At 37.5% G+C, this 18,619-nt stretch overlaps 2 protein-coding genes across 3 annotated transcripts in view; one reads left to right on the forward strand and one right to left on the reverse strand.

Moving 5' to 3' along the window:
- On the forward strand, positions 1–2,806 carry ANKRD37 (ankyrin repeat domain 37). Of its 2 annotated transcripts, XM_059909450.1 has the most exons (5): positions 3–251; positions 457–609; positions 1,488–1,579; positions 2,116–2,319; positions 2,571–2,806. In XM_059909450.1, coding segments are annotated over exons 1-5 (477 nt in total). In that variant the 5' UTR covers positions 3–224; the 3' UTR covers positions 2,572–2,806. The 2 variants fall into 2 exon arrangements, with proteins under 2 accessions (XP_059765432.1, XP_059765433.1); XM_059909449.1 differs by lacking the exon at positions 2,571–2,806 and having other exon boundaries at positions 1–251; positions 2,116–2,323.
- UFSP2 (UFM1 specific peptidase 2) overlaps positions 2,525–18,619 on the reverse strand; it is a 25,480-nt gene continuing 9,385 nt past the window's right edge. Inside the window, exons 3-12 of the mRNA XM_059909448.1 lie at positions 16,744–16,927; positions 16,597–16,663; positions 14,192–14,349; positions 13,606–13,798; positions 12,147–12,293; positions 9,215–9,379; positions 8,880–9,004; positions 7,612–7,688; positions 6,575–6,699; positions 2,525–3,035 (exon numbers count right to left, since the gene is read on the reverse strand). Coding sequence (XP_059765431.1) covers positions 2,949–3,035; positions 6,575–6,699; positions 7,612–7,688; positions 8,880–9,004; positions 9,215–9,379; positions 12,147–12,293; positions 13,606–13,798; positions 14,192–14,349; positions 16,597–16,663; positions 16,744–16,927 — 1,328 coding nt within the window. The 3' untranslated portion in view covers positions 2,525–2,948. The remainder of the gene's footprint in view (positions 3,036–6,574; positions 6,700–7,611; positions 7,689–8,879; positions 9,005–9,214; positions 9,380–12,146; positions 12,294–13,605; positions 13,799–14,191; positions 14,350–16,596; positions 16,664–16,743; positions 16,928–18,619) is intronic.

Here is an 18,619-nt window from a genome sequence, read left to right on the forward strand (position 1 = left end):
TGTACGTGCGGCTGCAGCTGGGCGGAGAAACGCCGGCAGGCCAGGGTTGGGCTGCTGGGGCGCAGCCAGAGCTGTGGCGCGGCGGGGAGGGGCCGGCCCGCTGGCCCTGGGGATCTTTAAATTCTCCTGCTCTTGGGCGGCCTGTGCTCGTACCTGTTTGTCGGCAGCGAGCGCCTCACCGCTCTGCTCTCCCAAGCACTCCGGTCCTCTACTTTAGGTGGGAGATGCTGTTGCTCGATTGCAACCCCGAGGTGAGACTCAGGCTGCTTTTGCCCTGCAGGCTTAAGTCTTCTAGGGAGGGCTAGCTAGGGTGATGGCTTACTGACCACTTGGCGTTGCCAGGTCAAGCCTCTTCAGAGTTGGAAGGTTTTTGGAGTGGAGGAAGATGTTCAATCCCGGGAGGGCGTGAGCCTTGACAAAGGCGAGGGCGGTGATGGAGCTGTTCTTTTCTCGCAGGTGGATAGTCTGAGGCATCTGCTGGAGACCGGGGCCTCCGTCAACGCACCCCCGGATCCCTGCGAGCAGTCGCCCGTCCACTTGGCCGCAGGTGGCGGCCTCGCTTGCTTTCTTCTCTGGCAGCTGCAGACCGGCGCTGACCTCAACCAACAGGTAACTAGGTAACTGATTGTTGCCGTATGCAACCAACCCTCCCCCTCCACCCCAAATCCACACAAACATTTCTTAGACGCCGAGATATTCAGTCGTTTGTTATTAGAAACATGACTGTCGCAGCGATGTCCAATAGAAATATAATGTGAGACACGTATGTTACTTAAGATTTTCTAGTAGCCACATTAATGAAGTAAAACGAAACATGAAAATTTTAGTAACCTAACCCAATTAATCCAAAATATTATCATTTCATATGTAATCAATATAAAACATTACTGATAGATATTTTACATTTTCTTTTCATGTGTCTTCTCCATCTGCTGTGTATTTTACATTTATAGCACATTTCAATTCAGAATAGCCGCATTTCAGGTGCTCATTAGCTGGATATATGGTTGCTGGCTACTACATGGGACAGAATTTCCAAGGTCTACAGTTCATTTCCAAAGGAACAATTGCTCCATTACCAAATTAAAAGTCTCAGGATAGCAATACTTGTGAGGCGTGCTCACAACCAATACAATTCCTTACAGAACTTTCTTAGGGTAGTTTGCATCTTCACTGAATATTAAAGTATGGTGAATTTTAAATTGTAATTTTTTTACTTCTATAGGATTCTATTTTGCTTTTATTCACTTAAAATTTAATGTATGTTTGTAGCTGTGGCTGCACATATTTTTATTAATGAAAACTTTGTATTTAATAGGGCACCAAGTGAATTTTATTTAAAAAAAAAAGAATTAAAAAATTCGGTCCAGTACAATGCATTTCTAACCCCGCTTCCTCAAATAGCTTCCTCAAACAATAAACTTCACCCACCAACTTCCACTAGAGTGTTTCGGGGAGAGACTAAAATGTGCTATTTTGTCTGTAAGGATGTTTTTGGAGAAGCTCCACTACACAAGGCAGCAAAAGTTGGAAGCATGGAATGCCTCAGCCTGCTTGTAGCCAGTGACGCCCAAATTGAGTAAGTATGAAATCAGTGGCTTCAAATTTTATATTTTCTTGGATTAAACTAATCAGACTCCTACAGCTTAATTACATGATGCTTGCCATTGATAATTTAGTGTTATCGTTTAAATGTTAACTTAGGCTGTTAATGACATCTAATACTATGTATTCAATTTGAATAAATAAAAAATGGATCCTAAGCAATCAGAGATACAGTTCTATTCATCTGTCATGGCAGTGTTACATCTTAGTTTTGGTTTAGAAAAGCCATTCTATAGAAGTTCTCACTGACTTCCTTTGCGTACTTAACTCATTGTAGTGAACAAAGAATACTCTTTCATTCGTGCAAAAATAAAATGCCCACTCTGTGCTGTACTCTGTGCTAGCCATTGAGGATACATAGTGAGCAAAAATGGAATTCCTCTATGCTTCCTTTACCTCTTCTATTCTGCAACCAACATTTGTATGAGCCCAAAGCGCCTTTGTTAGGAAGATAAAAAAGGCTAAACAATTGTCAACTTTTACTTAACTCATTTTTTGTCTCAAATTCAGTTTATGTAATAAGAATGGGCAAACAGCTGAAGATCTGGCTTGGTCATGTGGATTTCCAGAATGTGGCAAGTTTCTCACAACAATTAAATGCATGCAGACAATAAAACCAAGTGAACAATCCAATAAAGATCATTGTGTTCCAGTACTCAGACAGAAACGAAGTTTTGTAAGTGAAGAAGATACAAATGGGAAAAGGAAGTGTTGGTAAGGAATTCATAGTTTCTTCTTTCTTCCTCCCTCAAGGATCTCTTATTTAGCACAGAATTTATTGTTTCGTTTAAATATCGGCAGTCTTATTTCTAGTATAACTTTTCATTCTCATTAACACATTTTAATACTGGTTGTAGTAACTACTACTAGATTCTAGAGACCAAAAATTGTCCTGCATGGTGGAAGATTGAGAAGGAAACCTTTTTAAAAATAGTTTTTAATGTCAATATGTTTTTTAACAACAGATGTCGTATTGGTTATGAAGAGGTGTGGAGAAGGTCTTCACTTCATGCAGATCTACTGCTCAGCTACAGGCTATGGCTTTTGGCTCATCAAGTGTGTCTAAACACCTTCTAAGAAGGAGGAAAACTTTCTTCTAAGTGAAGATAACATTCAGGAATACATGTATTTACATGCCTGTAACGTTCTGGTTGTGCATGCTTTGTCTTTTAATTTATTAAAGGAATGTCTAAAGAATAAATTCTTTTCTTTGTGTAATATTTACAATCTTTACAAAAAAATCATAGAAACCATCAAACTACACCCAGGATTTAATCTGAAATTAAATTTATCAACAAATTTATAAAGTACAACTTTACTACAGTCTTTGAGTCCAAGATATTTTAAATAGTATTTGGTCGCTGAGGAAGACATAAGTTATAGTAAGCATCGTTGTTCCAAAAGTCTGGACCCTTCCATCCACACCAGCCCTAGATTTGGGAGAAAGGAAAGGAAAACCTTTTACAAAGTTACAGGACTGCATGATTGAAACTGTAACATTTTACTATCCTGTTCTGTCAGCAGGGTCTTGGAATAAGGCTCTATATAATTCAAATATTTGAGTTCCTGTAAAGCATAGAAAAGTAGCTTATTTGGCTCCCTTTCAGACAGAATTAAAAATTTTTTAATTCTATGATATTTAATCATAGGAATCATTAAAAATGAAAAGCTTCATTACAGTACTGTTACTCAGTACCACATTTTATTGATTTTAGGATGCATAGTTTTATAATTCTGGCAGTCGATGGCATGTGATAGTTTAACTGGCATCTGTCCATAACAAGACTGTATAGACAGTGAAAAAGACTGAACTAGAAAGTGGGCCTCCCCAGCCACCGAATCGGCCACTGCCTTGATCCCGACTTCCCAGCAGTGTCATCTCAGCAGTGATTGATACGTGGCAGTGAGAAATCTGAGATTGCCCTTGGAGTTGCATTCTATGCCCTTCGTTTTCCTCAGGCTGTAATCATGCCACTTTCCAATCTTATGTCAGTATTAATCCTTTTCCCCAGCAGAGAAAATGACTTTCAAACAAAATCTCATTGTGAATAGAGAAGTTTATCAAATTTCTTCTAAGGCCATTGATTTATCAATATTTTCTTAAAGACCCAGCTCACGACTTGTCTGTGTTACATCATTCTGAAATGAAATGCTTTGTTTGCAAATACTTGTGAGGAGACTAGTGAGGATTCAAGATGCCACCACGTGAGTGACAGGTGGTGACTGTACCCCTTACCCTACCGAACTGGGAAGCTGCTGGGCGTTCTGGCAGTGACCTGAAGTCAAAGGTCAGAGTTCCTATAGGGCAAGATGGTGTGTTAAGTCTGTCTTTCAGTGTGGAGGTGGGAGGGTTGAGTAGAGATGCTCTTTAGGTTTTTCATTTTTATTTTTCTGATTGCAGAAATAAAGATACATACAAAAATTCAAATGAGGTGAAAAGTAAAAATTAAAAAAAATCCTCCACCAGTCCTGCCCCGCCTCTCCACAGGTAACCACCATTAAGTTTGGTTTATTATCGTTGAGAACTGTTTCTTTACATAAACGAACTTTTTTTTATCTTCTCATTTTTTTCAGCAAAACTTTCTCTAATGAATTTAATGTCCTAAAATCTGTTTTCTTAACAATAAATAGAAAAAAGGCTTATACTTTCCCTGTTTTAATCTTTCTGTGGTCTTTTCACACATGTGGGCCATCTCCAGGTAACCAGACTCAAATTTTTTTCCAGAGAAGTGGGTAGAGAGGGTATCCAAACCAGAAACTGGGGGAGTAAGTAGGGGAGCCAGACTTCTTTCCTTTGAGGTGTCTGGCTTGGGAACTTCAAACAGGAAAGCTCCCCAAGTGGGTAAAGAGAGGTCAGGCAGAGGTGCAAATGGCCCTCTGGCCCCTGCCATAGACTGAATGTGTCCAAGATTCGTATGTTGAACCCTAATCCCCAATGTGATGGTATTTGGAAGTGGGCCTTTGGGAGGTGACTGGGTTATGAGGGTAGAGCCCTCACGAATGGGGTTGGTGCCCTCATTAAAAGAGGGCCCAGAGAGCTCCCTCATCCCTTCCACCATGTGAGGACAGTGAAAAAGACTGCCGTCTTTGAAGTAGAAAGTGGGCCTCACCACCCACCAAATTGGCCAGCACTTTGATCCTGGATTTCCCAGCCTCTGGAACTGTGAGAAATAAATTTCTTGTTATAAGCCACCCAGTCTATGGTATTCTGTTACAGTAGCCGGGATGGAGTAATAAGACAGTGCCTTAGATTCTTGAGTCACGTGAGAGTCAACAGCACTTCTACTGATGGCCTGGCCTTGGCCTCAAGGTTTCTTGCATGTGTGAAGAGAGCAAAGGGTTTTTGCTGTTACAAAGGTCTACAGAAATATAACTAGCAAAGGAGGGCTTCCCTGGTGGCGCAGTGATTAAGAATCCGCCTGCCAAGGCAGGGCACACAGGTTCGAGCCCTGGTCTGGGAAGATCCCACATGCCGCGGAGCAACTAAGCCCATGTGCCACAACTACTGAGCCTGCGCGCCTAGAGCCTGTGCTCCTCGACAAGAGAAGCCACCGCCATGAGAAGCCCACCCACCGCAATGAAGGGTAGCCCCCGCTCGCCGCAACTAGAGAAAGCCCGCGTGCAACAAAGAAGACCCAACGCAGCCAAAGATAAAATAATTTTAAAAAAAAAGATTATTGCTAATCACAAGAAACAGACATCTCAAGTTAATGATTAAAAAAATAAAACTAGCAAAGGAGAGTGCAGTTCTCAGAGAAAGTAAGCAGGGACAATGCCTTACTCTATCTAATTGCATTAGAAAACCCTACCTAGATAATTCCATTTAGTCCAAAGTCCGTCAAGCCAGCCAAAAAGAAGTAATTTTATTATCTGTATTATGCCTCTAATTAAAATCATAAGGCGTCTCACTGCCTTTAAGATAAAATCTGAAAGCCTTGCTCCTCTGCCTGGCGCAGTGACCATCCCAGATTTAGCTCCTGCCTATCCCTCCAGCTGTCAGCCACGCCTCTTCACCAGCTGTCATCACGCTCCTGGAGCACGCCCTGCTCTCCTTGCACTGTCTCTAGGTGATGCCTCTGCAGGAGCAGCCTTGTGAGCTCCAAGACCCGACGCAGCCAAAAAAAAAAAAAAAAAAAGAGCAGAGGAACCTTTTTATGGGTACTAATGATATTGACTTAAGTGACAACATGACAAAAATGAAGGGTAGTGGATAGGATATATTCACTGGCTTATAGCTGGAAAGGCTGTATGCATTCTTTGTAATTTTAATATATTTGGCAAAGAATATAAAACTTATTTAAAACTCAGGTTAATTATGCCTTATAACACTTGCCTCCTAAAGATTTAGTACTGAGTTTCATGAAAATTTAGTACTAGTTTCTCATGAAAACTCAGTACTAAATCTGAATTAGTTGCCTATAAATTAACTTAAATTTATACCTCCTTTAGCTGGTAGTTTAAGCATCAACAAATACTCTTAAATCTGTTTCAAATATAACTCCTTCATAGAATGAGATGAAGTTATATGTAAATAAATTAAAGGCAGTCAAGCCTCCATAATGTCCAGCATACTGCTTAGCTAATTTTTGGTTAATTCTAAAATTATAAAGGTTATATACTCCACTCTATTTCAAGGCATTGATATATCTCACTATATTTATATTTGTGCAAAGCTGTAAGTCTCCAGGGGAATATATTTATGAGTTTTGCATTCTATTAAGTTTAATAACTGAGAAAGTCTTGATAAATCTAAGCTAAATTTTGTCTTCCACAATTTACTTTAGTTCCCCCCTGTCCTTGTCCTCTGTATCTAGAGAGACAGTTACTCATCACAGCCTTAGAATCCCTCCTTACAGTGAGGACCCCTGCCCTCAGTTCATAATCCATTTTTCTGTTAGCTGCCAGTTTTCTATCCTTTGGTTCTGGGTTCTTTGCCTTGTATCTAAATTTGTGTTAAACAGACACTTACCTTTTCTATAATAACTTGCAGATCTTCAGCGCCTGTATAATGAGGATCTAAAATCAGAAATTTTATCTGTCCTGTAATCTCATTCCATGCAACTCCTAGTATTGTGTGGGCCAAAACTCCTCCCCCTATTGAAGAGGAAATATGAAATGAGAGGGCATATATTAATCTCAACTTCCCATTCAATTTCAATTTAAAAAGATTATTTTGCCTATTAATTGATCTAACAGCATTAAAATCAACTGGCATACACTGTAAACGACACAATGTCAAATATACTCTGAAGAGATAAGATTACATCTTTAAGACAGAGAAGAAACAATCGTATCTATAATCATACTAGGTTTATATTTCACTGCAGTATCCATGGAATTACCTAGACTGGATTTAAAAAGGGCCACAGAGGGTCTAAACTCCACACGACAGAGTAACGATCACCGCTGCTGGCACCTCTCTCAGCAGCTGGGCAGTGCTGCCTCTGGTCTGAGTACCTCCAATGGTGCCGCCCGTCTGCTCTTTCAATACTTCCTGTATTTTGCTGAAATCTGCCTACCCACATTTCTTACACACCAGTCTTAGCTTGCCTTCTGTCATTGCAGGACAAGTCTCACTTCTCACAGAATCGTGAATCTTTAGATCAGCTAATCCAATCCTCTGATTTTACAACTAAAGCCCGGAGAGGTTAAGCAATTTGCATAATGTCACACAGCCAGCCAAGTTAGTGCTAGCCATGACTTACAATGCTCAGCTCAGTGACCACTGCCTCTTTTCCATTCTGCTCTCAGCTCTTCAAGTATTTGAACACAGTTATCATTTCTCTTCTTAGCCTTTACTACTGCTGGTTATTATCTTTTTTGTAACTTTCCTCCTGCCTTGGAAATTTTAAAATAATATCCAGAGGACAGTATGCATGATGTAAAAGCTAATTTTAATATGTTTAAAAATGACTGATTTTATGTGCCATTACATATTTTTATTAACCATAAGTTTCACATACTCGCCACTCTACCAAAAGAACCCAAGATATCCAAACACCTTACCGATCATTACTGGCGTTCCTTCACTCTGGAAATGATTAACCAGTTCCCGTCCCTGAGAGGCCATTTCAGAACCTTGGCTAGAAAGAAACCATTTTCTATCAGATGAACTATTTCTAAGATAGTTGGGAATGTATGAATAATGTTTTACTGTGACAAAACTCACTTTTTAATCACCATATGCTTCACTACTTAATCTATCACTTATTTGTTAGCACTGATTTCCACAGCCAATCAAAACTGCACTTGTGAAATCAGAGGTATTAAAGTACTTGGACAATAAAAATAATAACACTATAGTTAGCAAGGTTGTTGTAATAGAAAATGTATTGAACACATAAGCTCATAAATCAGGAGTAAGCTAGTGATGGTCATAGATATCAATCTTATATTAATATTTGCTCATATTTTTATACTAGAATTGTGACTAAAATATATTGGAAAAGAAAAAATGAATGTATTATTTGGACACATTATTAATTTATTAAAATCTTAGGAAGAAAAAGAGTAGGAGATAAAAAGGTCAGTCATAGACCAACATTTGATTTTTTCCTTTCAAGACGTCTCTGCCTTAAGCATTAAAAAAACTAGACTTTCTGGGGACTTCCCTGGTGGTGCAGTGGTTAAGAATCCGCCTGTCAATGCACGGGACACGGGTTTGATCCCTAGTCTGGGAAGATCCCACATGCCGTGGAGCAACTAAGCCCATGCGCCACAACTACTGAGCCTGCGCTCCCTAGAGCCCGTGCACCGCAACTACTGACCCCACGTGCTGCAACTACTGAAGCCCATGCGCCTAGAGCCCGTGCTCCACAACAAGAGAAGCCACCGCAATGAGAAGCTCACACACTGCAATGAAGAGTAGCCCCCGCTCACCACAACTAGAGAAAGCCCACGTGCAGCAACGAAGACCCAACGCAGCCAAAAAATAAAATAAATAAAAAACTAAATAAAAAGAGAAAAACAGAAAAAAACTAGACTTTCTGTAACTCTACTCAAAACTGACATATTTGCAAGTTTTCCTCTTCCAGACTAAGATTAGGCCTAGAGCATATAAGCAGATATCACAAAGTTTACTCATAAACTCAAACATCTTCTAAAAAGTAACAAAAAAATTTAGGGCTAGAAAAATGAGATTTATAAAGCAAGGAGGCAATGTGGAGGAAGAGAAAAGAGTGAAAACAAATGTGGGGGAAAATGTGCTTTTTCTTTTAATAAAAATGACAAATTCTCTTTGAAATGATTTCTCAGATTTCTTAAAGTGTCCTTACCTGACAAACAGTATTTTTGAAGTTATACCAATCAAATGGTTCAGTACCAGCTGCACCTCGATAGATCCAATCCACTGCCGTGATCCGACAAATGTTGCTGGTTTGTCCCCAGCATCAACTAGAGCCTTTGTGTATTTAAAAATACAAAAAGATCCATACACAAGACAGCTATTAAAAATTACGTTTAGGGCATTTTCCCTGATTACCAGTATTTATATTTTTTTTCTTCAAAACAGAAATAAGTCTGCACCATGAGGTAGGAATAATTATTAATGGTATATTAAGGGTTAATGAAACATCCAACTGATTACAATTCAAAATGGCATGTTCTGTACCTGCTGAATTTCTCTGTGTGTTGGAATGGATCTCTCTGTGTATCCCTGGTGTTTGAACCAAGAGCAGATAGTCTGCAGAGACCGATAAGCACAGCCCCAGCCATTGTCATCTATCCGATCCTGCATATAATGATGGTAACCATATATACCCTGGACCACAGAAATCTATATAAAAAGAAGAAACACAGTAAAATATTAACTTAAGATAGATGTATGTATTATATTACACATACACATACCAAGTCAGTTTACTATTCTCGGAGCTAGACTTACTTTAGTTCCTTAGAAAAACTTTTTTAAAAAAGAGGAAACCCTCCCCAACTCTTTCAATGAGCCAGTATACTACTGATACAAAAGTGAAGAAAGAACAGTATGAGAAAAGAAAATTATAAGACAATATCATTCATGAACACAGATGCAACAATCTTAACAAAATATTAGCAAACTAAATCCAGCAGAGAATAAAAAATAATAATTAATCATAACCAAACTATCATGAACGCAAATCTAATATTGTTTGGAGATTTGCATTGTAAGTATTTAGGAATAAATAGCATGAGGCCTGTAATTTTCTTTGAAATGGCTCAAGGGGACAAAAGGAGAAATGAAGCAAATATAGCAAATTGTTGACATTGTTGCATATATGTAACAAGAGACATGTACAGTAACTTTCATAGCAGGGTTGTCTAAATAGCAAAAAAACCTGGGGGAAAAAATCATACCAAGGTATATTATCCAGCAATAAAGATAACTGAACTACAGTTATACACAATACCATGGATAAATCTTAGCTACATGATATTGAGTGAAAAAGCAAGTTGTAGAAGACTATACACAGAATGACACCATTTTGGTAAAACTCAAAATCAAGCAAGACTAAAAGCAACATTGTTGAGAGAATATGTACATATATGGTGAAACTATTAAAAGAAAGGGAAGTGAATGATGAACCCAAAACTCAGTATAATAGTTCCTCCTGGGTGTCGGGGAGGCAGAGGAGTGCATAGGAAGGAGCACACAGTCAGACTGGCCACGTCCTAGTTCTTAAATGGCGTAGGGAGCTCTCCAATATTGATTTCTTTACTGTGCTTTATAACTTACATATATGTTACATGCACACATGAAGTATCATATAATAAATATTAAGAAATATATAAATGCTTCTTGCATTTTTGCAATACAGATAACCAACCCATTTCATTGTCAAAAAACAATCAGTATTTATTCAGTACCTTCTGAGTGTCCTGGCGCTTAGTAAAGAACTATTAGGAATTAAAAATGAATATATGATATAATACTTACCCTAGAAGAGTTCCAAATATAATCTGAGAGAGAAAACATTTATGTAATAATCTACGAGAAAACCATCAAGAGTTACGTTGCTTGTTAGAGACTCTAAGTTTTGTATTTCCTATTCTATGATTCTATGACTGTGACAGAACAAGATTTTCAATCAGGAACAGGTCTCTCAAGATTTCCTCCCATATAAGCAAAATAAGTGAAATCATTCAATGTCACTGAAATGTTGACTAAAGTCTCATTTGTATGCATGTAACGGTGAGTGCCCAGCCAAGGCTGTTCTATGCGAAGCTGGCCTGCCCATAGCTCTCGCAGGTGAAGCTGCTGTCCCAAGTGCATGCTGATAGCCAGAACCGGAAGCGGGCCCCTAACTGCCCTAGGGTCAACGTTGTATCACGTACTAATTTTTTTTTTTTTAAACTTTTGGGTTTGTTTATTTATTTATTTATTTATTTATTTATTTATTTATTTATGGCTGCGTCGGGTCTTCGTTTCTGTGCGAGGGCTTTCTCTAATTGCGGCAAGTGGGGGCCACTCTTCATCGCGGTGCACGGGGCTCTCATCATCGCGGCCTCTCCTGTTGCGGAGCACAGGCTCCAGACGCGCAGGCTCAGTAGTTGTGGCTCACGGGCCTAGTTGCTCCGTGGCATGTGGGATCCTCCCAGACCAGGGCTCGAACCCGTGTCCCCTGCATTGGCAGGCAGATTCTCAACCACTGCGCCAGCAGGGAAGCCCATGTACTCATTTTTAATTCTTAAGATTTCCTTACAAAGCACCTGGAGACTCAGCAGGTATTGAATAAATGCCATGACAAGATGGGCCAATCAAATTTTCTCTTATGGGAATTTGAATTGAGAGGTGCAGGGTGAATCAGGCAGTAAGTGCAAGGAATGAAGCTGAAACAACGCATGCAATCAGCAGCTCTGAGGGAGAGTAGGAAAAGTTATGTCAGGCTGAAAAAATGAGGAAACAGAAGACAAGGCTGAGAAAAGGTAGAGTAAAGGTAAGGAACAGGCCAGTTAGGATCAAAAGCACCCCCAAAGAAAGCTGAGAAATGCTATCAAGGAGTGAGAGTACGCCTTGAGACCGAGGCCAGTCACAGCGCTGCTTTGTTGTAAGAGGCCCAGCTGTACGATTCCTATTCTTGGTTGCCCATGAGATCCTCTCTTACTAGCCTGCATGCATCCTTAAAAGAACCCTTCCCCACACTCCTTTTCTGAGCTACCTTTAGTGAAAAGATCTACCCCTTACAACTAGGTATATGCTGTACAGGAAACACGTAGTGCTTTATTAGCCTTTTCCTACAGTGTGAGTTGTTTAGAAACATGCCCTTAATTAGCATGATTTCTCAGGTTCAGAATGGAAATAAAATAGGACAAGCCTTTAAAGAAATTAAGGAATGGAATTTTAGTAAGAGAAATGTGCTACACATTATCTACTCCTAACCTTTTTAGACCACTGTAAATTACTGCTATCTTAAGCAATGATCATTAAAAGAAAAGGGTGGTAAATTATGTTTTAGGGACGATGATACCCGTTATGAATTGATCGTTACAACTTCCACTGGGTACAGACAGAAAACAACTAACGACACTTAGATCAACTGACTCACATAGAGCATTATTAAACTCACCACACCAGTCTCTATGTTAGGTGAATTGAGATAAGTATGTGGATTTCTAACGTAACCATCTTTGTATGGTTCATCTGGAAAGTGATAAGCATTAGACCTTCTGAAATAAGGTCTGTCATGAGGCAGATTGAAGAGATCGTGTAACTCCTAAATGAAATCAGAATCAAGAGGAAAGAAGAGAAAAAAAGTTACATGATTTAGATTCCTAGTCAATAAATATACTCAAACTAGATACAAAACAGAAAATTTACTAAATATTGGTTATAAACGTTATCAAACGCACTTATGATTTAATTCACTAAGGTCAAAGAAAGTGAGATTTAAACTAAAACCAAAAAAGATTTATTTTTGTTTATCTATGTATATGGATAGAAACTGGAAGGGGATGTAGAAAAATGATAATAATTCGTTAGAGTCAGAGAACTGAGATAATTTAAAATTACTCACTATAACACACTCTGTTAAAATACATCCAGGCTAAAGACTGGTTTTGAAACCGCCTCGTAAATGAGTAAATTATAATTAACAATGATATAATTATATCAAAATACTTTAAAAAATCATGCTTAGAGTACTTAACAAATATAAGGGGTAGTGATTAAATTATAGAGATTGGTGGCATGAAACCAACCAATATGGCATCAAAATAAAAATACACATACATGTCTGAAAGGCAATATATTCCTGAATGTGTAAAAACATGTAGGAGTTACTTTGAAAAGTCTGACATCTTCTTTTGCTATCTCCTGTGTATTCTAGCAGTTTGAATGGGATCGTTAGCTTACGTAACTGTTGCCTCTGCAAATCAATTCATCTGGCACTGACAGAGAGGCACAGAGGGTTACATTGCTGTGTCTCTTTTCAGGGACAGAGACCAGGAAGACAGGCCCATGGTAGAATTGGATGGGTGCCAGGCAAGGCCACGCATCAAACATATGTACTCCCAAACCAGTCATTTTGCCGAGAAATCTCATTTCTTTGGATGCTGATCATGTTTCCTTCAAAATGCCTCTAATAAAACCCAAATAACCCGGGGAGGTGGGGGATGGAGTAATACTATAAATCCTAATTAGAAACAGCATAAATCCTAATTTCCCTTCTCTGACTCTAATCTTGTCTCTTTCACAAATCTGGAAGTAACGGAAGAGAAAAGGAATATATTAAATGCTCTAGGCATGTAAGCATCTTTTCAGTTCTAAATTGCATTACAGAAAAATAACATATGAACTACACTGAACATATGAAATTCAAATGTTACATATGGTTTAGCAAAGTATTTTTTCATTAATGATACTTTAAAAAGTTATAGAACAGAAGTTAAATAAGGTGTAAAGCTAATAGTCTGCGTCCACACTTTAAAATTAAATCACAAAACAATGTCCATTTATTAGAAACACAAAATTAAACACAAAATGAATGATAGCTGTATTTTTTTTAAGAAAAAATGAATTGGTTTCACCTTTCTATAGGCCTGCAGCTGATCATCTGGAATTCCTGATGGATATGAAACTGTTATAAGATTTTTTTCCCCTGGTAATAAAAAGTGCAGTGGTTCAGGGACCACGATAGATGTTCCTTTCAAGTATTTCAAAATGCATTGTTCCATATCAGTTAGTTGATTATGAATTGCATCAACTAGACGTTTACGAACTCTGAGGGGGGGGGGGGGAAATATACAACTGCATTAACAGAAGTTATAGTAGTTTATGATACATGAAAGTGTTGAGTGACTATATTCCTAATATATCCTCGATTGGACCAGGTTTATTAAAGGAAGTCTAAAAAATGCAAAGTTAAATGTTAAATAAACTAAATTTCCTCTGTGTAGATAAAGGGAAAACCCTACAGGTTTTGCATATTACTCTACTTCCTCCAATAAACATCTAATTACTAGATAACTCTTAGCTTAATAATAAACAAGGAGTAAATCATAGCAAAAACAACAACAACACTGGATATGCCTATATGATAATTTAAAATGAGCTCTGATTACTTTGGGAGAGGGTCCTTATTTAAACGTGGCAGTAGTATTAGAAAATACCTACTTTCCCCACGTTTCTTCTGGAGCAACAGATACGACTGCATCGACCGGTAAAGTCATATTAACATAGTGGTGTCCTCCGCTTTCTCTTTCAATGATGGGTGTTACAGGTGCCAGAGGGGTTGACATTTCCAGCATAAGATCTATATTTACTATTTGATGCTATAAAGATAAACAGTAAAAGTTAACTTATAGAACACTGAATAATAATATAAAAGGTAAGTAAAAGGACTTTTTAAGGACCATATAAGCTATATTACAGTAAATTATTGAAAAGCACAAATCTTAAAGAAGAAATCTTCCCTGCTTCAAAATAATCTGAGGAGAAGGGGAGAGTGAGTGGGGAGTGAAGGTGAAATCAGATTGATCACGTACTGATAAACATTAAAGTTAGGTTCACCAGACTTCATTTAACTATTTTCTCTACTTTTGCATACATTTAAAAATTTCAAAACAAAACAAAACAAATCAAATGAACAAGATACAATAACCACACACTGAAGCAACTTTTAAACATATATTATGACTATATACCTGTGGTCTAAAGACATAAAAAACTATAAACAAATATTGAACTCTATTAGTAGGTTTGATTTTGATAGTGGTATGGGAAAACAATTTTGAAAATGCTTTTTGTATATTAAACAAATTTAGCAAAATATTAAGAGTACTGGAAGCCAGGTTTCTCACTGGGAAAAGGTTAGCAATTGTGTGAGGCTGAAGTAGAACTGGAGGTATAATATGATTTACACAGATAAATATGGATGTATGTGTTATATATGTATAGTATGTATATATACATGTGTGTGTTCCTTGGGGAAATGGCTGATTCCTGAGCTAACACAGGGAAAGTACAAGACGTGTCTGGAACATCCTGTGGAAGAAAGTAGCAAGTACTCAAAAATATGGTGTCAAGAGGACATTGAAGCCAGCATGAAGTTTCTATTGGCCAAATCTTAGAAAATGTGATCATCAAAATAACTAATGACAGTAACAGTAACAGATAACTCATTGCATAAAATAGGAATCCATGCTTCCATGCAGTTAATAAACAAATAGGGAAATGGAAAATCTCTCCCTCACAGTATAATGTCATCTAATAAATGTAAAAGGAAACAATAGACTTAGAAAAATCACTACTTTGCAACCATCAGATTAATGCCAGATTCTGGCAAAAATTATCAATTGATGTTATTAGTAGTGATGGGTAAACACTTGATGAGGAACAGGATATATACATATAAACTCAAAGTATCTTCCCACAAAATACTTACTAATTATAAGGGCAAAAAACAGTACCCTCACAGTGGAGAACACTGGCGGATACCACATTAAATGATCAAAGTTAACATCACTAATACAAGAACAAACTGAGCATATGCTTCTTTCATACGATGTGCTGAGAAGGACACACATTACTTCTGTGGTATTCCTACCAACAATGACCACATGAATCTATCGTGAGGAAGCCTAAAACAAACCCAAACCCAAACCCAAACTGAGGAACATCCTACAAAAGAACTGACCTGTATCCCTCAAAATGTCAAGCTCCAACGACTGGTAATTCTCAAATCCTTATCCATAGCCCACAATTTTTTTTGTACACTCCACATTTATAAATCTAACAGCTCATGTGGACTCCTCACTGCTGTCTAAAACATAATGTGACCGAAACTGACCTCATGTCTTCCCCATCTTCCATCTTTACCCAAGCAAGAAGCTGGTCATCCCACATCCAATTAGTTTCCAAGTATAATCTATTCGATCCCCTAAATAGTTCTTGTATCAATTCCCTCCTCTTTATTACTGTAGCTACTGTTTTGGTTTGGCTTCTCCTAAGTGGTCCCTGCCCACATCTCCAACCTCACATCCACTCTATTTTCCTTACTAGTCTGGAAAAACACTAAAGGCATACTAACTTTGTACAACTTCCTGCCTTGAAGCAGCAGCTCCATTTTTCATCTCCAATATCTGGCAAAGTTCGTGGCACGTGGCAGGTACTCAATAGTACTGGTTCAAAAATCAACAGAACCAAAACAGTGTGAAGAAAAGTAAATCATTTATTATTTACTACCTCATATAGCATAATGTGTCACTGTCATGTTTCAGAATGATCCCTTTTTATTTGTTTTTAAATAATCTGTAAACAGACTCAAGCTGTTTTATTTCTGTGGGAGCAAACAAGGCATTCAAAAAACCCATTTAAGATATATATTATAATGGGACAAAAGTTTAGATATGTACACCAGAGATATAACCTCTGGCAAGTCATTTAATTTTTCTGGACCTGAATAATATGATCTGTAAAAAAAATAAGAAAGTTGGGTTAAGTAATTTCTAAGATCTCACTCAACTCCAAATTCAAGGATTGAAAATTTTTATCACTAAGAAGACAGGTGATTTGCTTACCATGTCTGACAACTTTTTGTCTTTCTTCCTCATGAATTTTCGTTTTGTATCTTCTTCCTGTTCAAATCTAAATTTTTAATATACAAAGATGTTTATCATACGAAATGACGTTGTGAAAACACTTCTAGCATCTTCAAGCATACTCACTGAATAAAGCGCATTATGTTCTTACAGGTGGAACTATCAGTCAGTTCTCCTGGAATGGTGTTCATGTCACTGTTAGGCCATAAGTACACTGAACTGTGGCAGATTCTGAACACAAGTGCATTTGAAGAAAGCTTGGTTGAGAGGTCACTCAACATATGTTTTAGTGCTTTCTTGATAAAAATTTCTAAATTAAAAGAATATAAATAGAATAAGAAAAATTATAAACTTTTCAACATGAATGCTTCCAAGCACACAAAAGTACAGCACAGTAAAACTGACCCCCAAATATCCATTCCCTATATTCAATACTATAAAAACATTTTTTTTGCCTTTTAAAAAAAAAAATGGACATAAAATTCATTGTTTAATGTGTACAATTCAGTTGCTTTTAGTATACGACAAGGTTTAAAATCATCACTATTTAATTCCAGAACATTTCATCACCCCCAAAGAAACCCTGGCCTTACCAGCGGTCATTCCCCATTCTCCCATGGCAATCACTAACCTACTTTTGGTCTCTATAGATCTGCCTATTCTGGACACTTCATATAAATGGAATCACACATTACGTGGCCTTTTGTGTCTGGCTTCTTTCACTCTGCCTAATACTTTCAAGATTCATCCATATTGTGGATTCATCCATAATGTGAATTCATCCATAGCATGAATTAGCACTTCACTCTTTTTTACGGCTGAATAATACTCCATTGTATGAGCAAAACATGTTTTGTTTATCCATTCATAAGCTGATACACATTTGGGTTGTTTCTACTTTTCAGTTATCATGAATAATGCTGTTATGAACATTTGTGCACAAGTTATTGTGTGGACATAACGTTTTTAATTCTCTTAGGTGATCACCTAGGAAGAATTGCTGGGTCATACAGTAACTGTCTTTTTGAGGAACTGCCAAACTGTTTTCCAGAGAAACTGCACCATTTTATATTCCCATCAGCAATGTATAAGGATTCCAATTACTCTCAAAATACCTTATTACTTATAGCAATAAAACTGTTGCATGAAATTTAAATTTCTTTATAGTTCTATTCTTCCTTGGACTATATCCCACTAAGACTGTACAAAGTACTGTGCTCTGAAGTCACAGTTTTTTTCTCTGTGTGGTATGACATCAACCTGATATTTGTCTGACTTCATTTTCAGGGATTTCCTTTTTACTTTACAGAACTTTTTAAATATGAAAAACATTTTCATGGTTCCAAAGTCAAAACTATAAAGAAGATATATCTGAAGAAGACAATATTTAAATACTTGTCTTAGCTTTATACTCCTAAATCCTAAACCTAGTTAACCTTGTGATTAAAATATTTATTTAACTATCACACTGATATCTTGATAAATAAATACCTTGAGATTGTGGAAGAGAAAAGATTACTTTTAACAAGTCAGATTAAAAGATATCCTGATATGCTTCAGAAAGCCAAATGTAAAGATCTTTAGCTGCACTACAAAAGACAAACATAATTCCTGGATTACTTTCTGTTTATCCCTGAAGGACCATGAGGTAAAGTACCTAAATAATTGTGATGTCTTTAAGTTAAGCACCTTCTTCCCCTCAATTTCCTCATTAATGATTCCCTTCATTGAGTGTTTCAAAGAGTTTGATACAGGAGGAGGAATACTATCAAGTCAGAAGACAAGCTCAAATACATTAATTACTAGGTAAAAAGTATCTGTAGTCCTCACTTACATTTGAAATTACATCATTATATCTGGTGACTAATATATTAGTTATACTTTGGGATGAGTTCATAGCAAAGTATACCTTCAATTTATATTAAGTTGTAAAATGTAAGGCTTTATCCATACAAGTAACATATTAAGGAACAACAATACTTTACTGATAAGATAGGCCTAA

The sequence above is a fragment of the Balaenoptera ricei genome, chromosome 21 (genome assembly GCF_028023285.1).
Source record: "Balaenoptera ricei isolate mBalRic1 chromosome 21, mBalRic1.hap2, whole genome shotgun sequence".
Classification (NCBI taxonomy): Eukaryota; Metazoa; Chordata; class Mammalia; order Artiodactyla; family Balaenopteridae; genus Balaenoptera; species Balaenoptera ricei.

Coding starts and splice junctions, on each gene's coding strand:
- ANKRD37 (XM_059909449.1), top strand. CDS start 225: ATGCTGTTGCTCGATTGCAACCCCGAG. Junction 252..456: donor TGCTCGATTGCAACCCCGAG/GTGAGACTCAGG, acceptor CTTTTCTCGCAG/GTGGATAGTCTGAGGCATCT. Junction 610..1,487: donor GCGCTGACCTCAACCAACAG/GTAACTAGGTAA, acceptor TTTGTCTGTAAG/GATGTTTTTGGAGAAGCTCC.